Source organism: Myzus persicae, unplaced genomic scaffold, assembly GCF_001856785.1.
Source record: "Myzus persicae strain clone G006 unplaced genomic scaffold, MPER_G0061.0, whole genome shotgun sequence".
In the NCBI taxonomy this organism is placed as follows: Eukaryota; Metazoa; Arthropoda; class Insecta; order Hemiptera; family Aphididae; genus Myzus; species Myzus persicae.
The window spans coordinates 571,713-579,614 of NW_019100958.1; the positions used below are offsets into that span (position 1 = coordinate 571,713).

At 30.4% G+C, this 7,902-nt stretch overlaps 1 protein-coding gene across 1 annotated transcript; it reads right to left on the reverse strand.

The window, feature by feature from the left end:
* Positions 1 to 2,947: 2,947 nt before the first annotated feature.
* On the reverse strand, positions 2,948 to 3,917 carry LOC111027032 (dynein beta chain, ciliary-like). The gene is made up of 2 exons (XM_022305233.1): positions 3,775 to 3,917; positions 2,948 to 3,243 (listed from the first exon to the last, which is right to left on the reverse strand). The coding sequence occupies exons 1-2, from the start codon at positions 3,901 to 3,903 to the stop codon at positions 3,160 to 3,162; spliced, it is 213 nt and encodes a 70-aa protein (XP_022160925.1). The 5' UTR covers positions 3,904 to 3,917; the 3' UTR covers positions 2,948 to 3,159.
* Positions 3,918 to 7,902: the final 3,985 nt, after the last annotated feature.

A 7,902-nucleotide genomic window follows, 5' to 3' on the forward strand; every position in this document is an offset into this window, starting at 1 on the left:
GAGTGGCGGTGTCTAAACATTTGGGGACCCTTCCTCTACTACTCCCCAGCCATATAGATGCCAGTCCACTATATCTTAGTCCATGGCCGCAGCTATCTTCACAGACATAAGTTAGATATGATTATACAATATACATATGTACCTGTGTAGGTATGTCGATTCACGGCTGATATAGAAATTAAATTTCCCCACGTTGCACAGTGATTCAAAAATGAAAATGGTCGCTTAAATGTAATATAATATATTTTTGAACTACGCATTGTTGACAAATATGTATTGATTCATAACGTAACTGAACGCAAACAAGTATTTAAACGTCCTTTAATTTAATTAAGGGCAACCGAGATTTTTGTATGTAGGTTTATATGTGCAAACGGTGTTTAGGCACTAACACAGTCCACCCATTATGCGCTACAACTTAAGACGAATACTCTCCATACAAGAAAATTTCGGTGTAGAAAATCAAACTCAACGAAATAGATACAAAATCGATGCAGTACTATACAACACACCGATTACCAAAATCTCTAGCCACCCATGTACAAATCAGCCATACATTTTGTACATAAATAAACAATACAAAAATGAAAATATTACACAATATTCATTATACATTATATTTACCTTGCGGACCGAAGTCGGTTTCTTAAAATCTTGTTGGGTACATGTTATAGCAGTTGCAGACTGATGACTTCCTGGTGACACTAAATTACGTCTTTCAATCTATATTTTCATTTAACAAAATGTTATTTAATCGTTTTCCATATATATAGTATTGATAAGTTATAGTTTACTTGAAACTTGAGGAATTGCTCTTCAACTCTATTCATTAACTCTCGATGCCAAGCTGTTAAAGGTAATAGCGTCGGGTAATCATGTTCTTGCCAGCTACGTGGCACTTGGTCCAAAAACAAACATTCTTCTAAGGCCTTTGAGTTCTCTGTTCTTGACTTTAAACCCTAAATATTAGATAATATCATTTATGGATTATGTGAAATTCAATAATCGTGAGAAGTAAAAAAAAAAAACACACGGGAAATCAACGCTTCAAAACGTTATAAATATATATTGATGTATTGACATACCCGCTTAATAACTTTAAATATCATTCACATTGATATATAATATTTATATAGCATATATTAATTAGTAACAACAATTATTTAGCGAACGGATTCATAAATATTATATACTTATCAATATTTTAATTCAAGGAAAAGAGATATTGTTCATATTTGTACCTATACTTTATTAAAATTTACAAACACTATAGCATAATATAATAAATAGAAAAAAAAATATAATAAAAAATGTGAAATGAAATACTGCGTAACAAATATGAACTATGTTCTAATCATTACAAGTCATCAATATTGGAATCACTTAAAAGCTTAAATTGGATCACTTAAAGGGTTGAAAATCGTCAAAAATAAATTGTTGACTTACTAATTGTAAAACTATATACTTATTTTATAGCACCAGCAATTTTGTCTTTTTGACTTTTTGTCCGTCTTACTATGAGTTTGATCGACGTGTAGATGATATGAACTGTTCCGAGAAGTAAAATTCTACAATCTAGCTATGTCTATCTATGTGTATAAAAATAAATCCCAATTTCCCTTAGTCGAGGCATCACGCCTTTCGCTTATCATTTAAAACAGATCCATCTATCTTCTATCTATGGTTTAAAAGTATAAAGCCGTTAATATTATATAATTTCTTAGTGCTCATTTCACAGTGGAATCATTCGGAAGATTAATGAGAAATTGTATAGTGAATTTTTTTGATAAGTGTTTGTTCATCATGGTTATACGTTTAAGCAATCACGCTTAAAATGTTCAACAAACTTAAGTCACCCGTGGGCCGCTGTTCCATACAATAATATGTGTATAGGTAAAAAATGTGCATGTTTATATTAATTAATAACTAATTTATCGCGCAACTTTCTTAATTTTTAGTACAACTTGGTTTTTTTTTGAATTTTGTGGGTTGCCATTTTTTAATCGGGCAGATAATTGAATTTTAGTGCATTGCCTAACAAGGTGGCTGTTGGCTGAGTTACACTTATAGCCGATCATCGGCATGTATATATACATTCAAAATGATTAATAAAATTAAAATTAAACATATTATTCATATAGAGTGTGCCCCTAGTGGGGTCCGCGATCTACTGCAGGTAGATATAGCCTACCTGATAATGTATACTGTTCGACACGAAACTACGATAGTTAATTTGTCTACTGACGATCGTACGTACAATGGCTGCAACCGCTATAAATAATTATGACGCAGGAATACGTGTCGAAATTTTAAACTACAAACTAACATAACATTTTTATTAAGTTCAGGGTTGTATAGACAACACCGAACAGCTCAATTATACGAATTGCGTTGTCGAAAAATAATAATACTTTACTTAATGCGATAAACGTTATTAACTAAACAAATTATAATTATAACTATAGAATCATTAGTAAATATTATTATTTTTTATTTTTGAAAGGATTTTTCAAAATTAGACCTCTAAGAGGGTAAAAGGGGTTTTTTTATATAGCTAAATAATACACGGGTAACGCCGTGACGGGACAGCAGTATTTCATATATGATTTCTATCTTCTGCAGTCCACTGTTTATCCCGTGTTATTAAATCGTTAAACAAATAAATTATGTACCTTTAATCCTGAACGTAGATCTTTTAATGACCTTCTAATTTCGTTCATTAACCCATTCATACGGAAACATTCTCTTAATGAAACACTTACGTAAGGAGTTAGTTCAACCTTACTCATCAAATCCATTAAATTAAACGGTTCTGGAAGTGTAACAAGTATGCCATCCAACACTTGTTTAATCTAGAAACAATAACATACCATCAATAAATATATTCAATAAATTTGATTCTTATTTCTTACATCTACTGGTTCAACTTACTTTTTCATTTCTCGATATTAAAGATTGAATAGAATTTTTGATTTTGATTTTTAATTTCGTTTGGAATAGATTTTTTGACCTTGTGATACTGCGAGTGTTCAGAGAAATTGTCAAATCATCTACATAGAATGGATACGACCTATTCCGTCTTTGATCTTCAAACTTCGATATTTTTTGTATTGATTTAATTATTTTGTTTATTTCGTCATTGGCAAACAGTTCTGCGATCTAGCCATTGGTCAGCATGTTATAAATGAGCCCAAGGTAGTTTTCATCGTCATATTTTATATGATTGCAGACATCATCGTTCCACTGTTTTAAAACAGAGATTCACATTAAATATATAATGAAACGCGAAGGCACATGCAACGATACAAATGGTACAATTGAAGAACCAACAGAAAATGATTGACAAACACACCGACAAATTCAATTTTCACCTATTATGACTTAATCGTTTATTGCAGTTTGTATCAACTATGTATTCGGGTTTTTTTTATATTTTTGGAAAAAATATAATATAAATTAATTTTTTGTCACATTGAAATCACCATGTGAGCCTTATGTGTCGGCCCAAAAATACTCGATGCTCATTGGGTGAATAATCTATTATTGTGTATAGTTCATTAATTGATGAGCTTGTCGAAACATCGCATCGTAGTTAATGTTATAGGTAAGTTATAACCTCACATAGTCAATTTAAATGGGCCTACTTATGGATGTTCTTATGGCAACATAATTTGAGATCTAAATTAAATATCTCAAAGATGTTGATGTCACTCAATTGCGCACAGGATTATTATATCCAGTGTTCTTAAACAATTAAACAAATAAAGTATGTACCTTTAATCCTGAAGGTAGATCTTTTAAAGAGCTTCTAATTTCGTTCATTGACCAATTCATACGGACACATTCTCTTAATGAAACGATTACGTATGGGGGTTGTTCTTCAACCTTTCTCATCATATCCATTAAATTAGACGGTTCTGGAAATATAATAGGTATGCCATCCAAAACTTGTCTAACCTAGAAATAAATTGCATACAATCACTAAATATTTTCAATAACTATTGTCATTTTTAATATTATACTAGATTTGTATTCACGTGACATAACGTTCTACCACAATCGTTGGTAATACCATTCATGATCTCTCCAAAGAGATTTCTAAGCTTATTAAAAGTAAGTTTATCGTTGACTTCCAGGTATAATGCGTCCAGAGGAACTGGCAAATCACCCACATTAAATTGACCTTTCCATTCTTGAGTTCCAAACTTTGAAATTTGTTGGATTGGTGTATGAAAACAACGCGCACTAAAATCAATCGTTTTGAATTCTGCTGCTTTAGAACACAATAGCTCAAGTGTATCCAGGTTGAAATTATCTAAAGCATTATTTGTATTTGAAAACTTCAATATCTTAATTTCAGGTGTAAATCCTTTTTTGTTACCAATAACAGCTTCAACGACCTATAAGATAATCTTCTTGTATAATAACCAAGTAAATTGTGCACTTGCAAATGCTTAGAACAGTAGATACTGTAATTATTATTGCCATGGCATGGATAATTTAAATTAGTTTTATCCATTTGAACATTTTACCTCTAGAGATCTAGCGTGTCCGTAATTTCTCCCCCATGTGCCGGTTTCCACAATACCATTCAACTGAATCTGAGGGTTTTTTTTAAAAATATTAACACAATAAGTATGATATATAATAAATTCAAAAATAAATAATAGTATCAGTTTACTCTAGAATCCACTTGTTTGGAGCATGCTGGAGGTTTTGGATTGCGTTCAGTGGCCAGCCGAGAACAGCGTTTCAAGTACCAGACTGTAACGCATCCTATTCCTATCGAAGCACTTATTATGCAAGCAGTAGAAAACTTCATAATTAATATATATTATTATAAAATATTTTTAACTATGACGAGACCTTTATAAATTGACAGAGTCAATGTTTTTTTTTTCGAATTCGATCAATCGATGCTTTTGCTTATTATTAAATTGGTAGCTATGGATATAAAATATTACTATTATATTGAAAATATACTACAAAATATTTATTTTATCACAGGTGGCACGGTCGTACACTCAATCTGCGGAAACGCTCTTTTTAGCAATAAAATCCTTGCCACACATACGTGTTCCAACCGAGCGTTCCCCCCACACAGTACGCCTGGCTAATGACTAGTAGTAGTTGAAGCCTTAATTGTAATACAAAAAAAAAGTATTTATTTTTCCGTCCAAACAATTATTTAAGATTAAGATAATACACCTTAAATATATACTGTATAGTTTATATATATATTTAAAGTATATCTTAAACCGTAATTTTAATACCATGTAATTTTTCAGCAGGGCCGGAGACTTGCAGCATTTGCTCATTATTATTGGCACCTTGTGATCATGTGAGTGTTCAGAGAAATTGTCAAATCATCTACATTAAATGGATACGACCCATTCCGTCTTTGATCTCCAAACCTCGATATTTTTTGTATTGATTGAATTATTTTGTTGATTTCGTCATCGGCAAACAGTTCTGCGATCTCGCCATTGGCCAGTATGTTGTAAATGAACCCAAGGTAGTTCTCATCGGCCACTTTATGGCCATCCAGCAAGTACATTATGCCAATAATTTCTAAACCAGCATTAATGTATAAGGTTGGAAATGTTTTATCACTGTTGTTATACCTCCACACCTGCATACAAATTAAAAATCTTTAAAAATTATAATAATCCACGTATTATTTCGCGACCTGTTTGTTTCTGTATTTTACATCTATAGTATTGAGCCACAAAAATACGTTATAAAAAAAGAAATTACAGAACGTACCTATAAAACTGTAAAATGTATACAAAATATATACATTTCTCTTATATAATAAAATTACTTAATACAAAAGAAATTATCTACGTTATTTTTTTGTATTGAAATTGGTATTTAAATAGATTTCCTAATAAGGTTATTTAAGGTTATATTATATTATATTATATTATATATATATTATAATATGTTTACACAAATAAAAACTACGTTCCGAAGTGAAATATGCTGAATATACTTAATTCAGATATTTAGGTACCTCACATAATGTTTGATTAGATCTGATTTATCTTGTGTGTAAACAGTGGGGAAATATCAATTGAAGCCTGTCTCTACTTATAACTTATAAGTGCTGTAGCTTATAAATAGGCTGGAAACATTTGCTAATTATTTTTGGCTCCAGCAGACAGTGCCTGCACGGAAACTCATGTCAATACATTACCTTGATCTCAAATATTAAATTTGAAAATTATTTTTTTTTTTGTTCTTGTATTGCTTTAAAAAAGATTGACATGTTTTATACCTAGGGATATATATGGGGATTTATATCATTATATATTGTTGTGTTTATTAAAATACGATTAGTAGTGCCCAATGCCCATCCATAGATACTTGGAAACTGAAGGTACCAAAATCCATAATTTTTCTGCAATGTATAACGGTAGGGTTTGTATTGTATTGTATCGTATCCAATTGGTACGCATCACAATAAAAAATCTGTAAATTGCCAACATTTCACTCAGGACCCAAAAAAACCTGCTCAAAACTGTTTTATCAGGTGTCTTTACAAATATAAAACACTCGGTTATAAGAAGTACCCACATTTTCGGTATATGCTTATAATACATGAAATATTATATTATAAGTTGAATTATAGTGTCTATACCCAAAATGTGAGTTTTTTTCTAGAATCACTTTGTAATTACCATTGGAGAATGGAGATACATCTGAGAACACCAAATTACCTATAGAAGAACTTTAATTAAAGTAGATTATTGATGGTACTTTGTTGACGGAGCAAAGAGAATATTATAATATTAATAGTTACTGTATATACAATGTATTGCTTATACTCATGAGAATGTACAACACTTATTGAGGTGTGAAGTACTGGACCACCTAACACAGAAGTCCCAAGACCAAGTTATACAATATTACCATAAATATATAGTTATATATTATAGGTAACTTAGCTCATATATACACGTACACTGTATGTTCACACTATCTAACGTTTTGAAAATGTATAGTCTGCGAGTGAATATCAAAACAGATATGATATATATCACCTGCAAAGAACGTAACTCACTTGGCGAGTAAATTGCTTTCGATCGTACGATTTACGATCTGCAAATATTTTTTATGAACACTATTTTGAAACTTAGCCATACAATTGTTGTGAGTATAAAATTATAATATTATTTTTGTTCAATTAAGCGGCCGAAAGCGTTTAAACTAAATACGTCAGCTACCTAGATTAATTTTACTATTATAAATTAATATCTATATAATTGTATCCGTTTAATGATATCATGATAATATATTATAACAGTTATTACACGCATGAACATGTCAAGTAGAAAATAAAAGTAACTCAACTAGCTTTTTTTCATATAAACTTCAGCAATACTCTTTCTTAAACAAATACAAATAACAAAATAAATCGATGGATACAGTTTTAAATAAATGTACCTATATGTATTCAAATTAAATGCTATAAGTATAGGGAATTATGTATACTTTTATCAATGACAAAATCAACTAAAATAATTATTTGTGTGCATTTGTTTAGCTAATAATACATAAATTGAACAATATAAATAATAATTTATCATAAAATAATTTCACAAAACATTGATAAAACCGCTGTTTTTTCCGAAGTTTCTTTCTTGGGAGTCGGGAATTAATGTTGGGGCCACATCACATAGGTATTCTGTATAAACATTTTGGGTCGTATTTATTTTAATTAGGAACCTATATTAGAGATATTTATTTTTAATACAATTTTAAACTAGAGAATTTATATGACCTCGCTAGTCACATCTACATTATATAAATGTTTCTGAATTAATATCTCATGGATGTGTATTCAACATGTACAAGTATGTTATAAAAATGTTGAAAGCTAACATACAATGTATATAA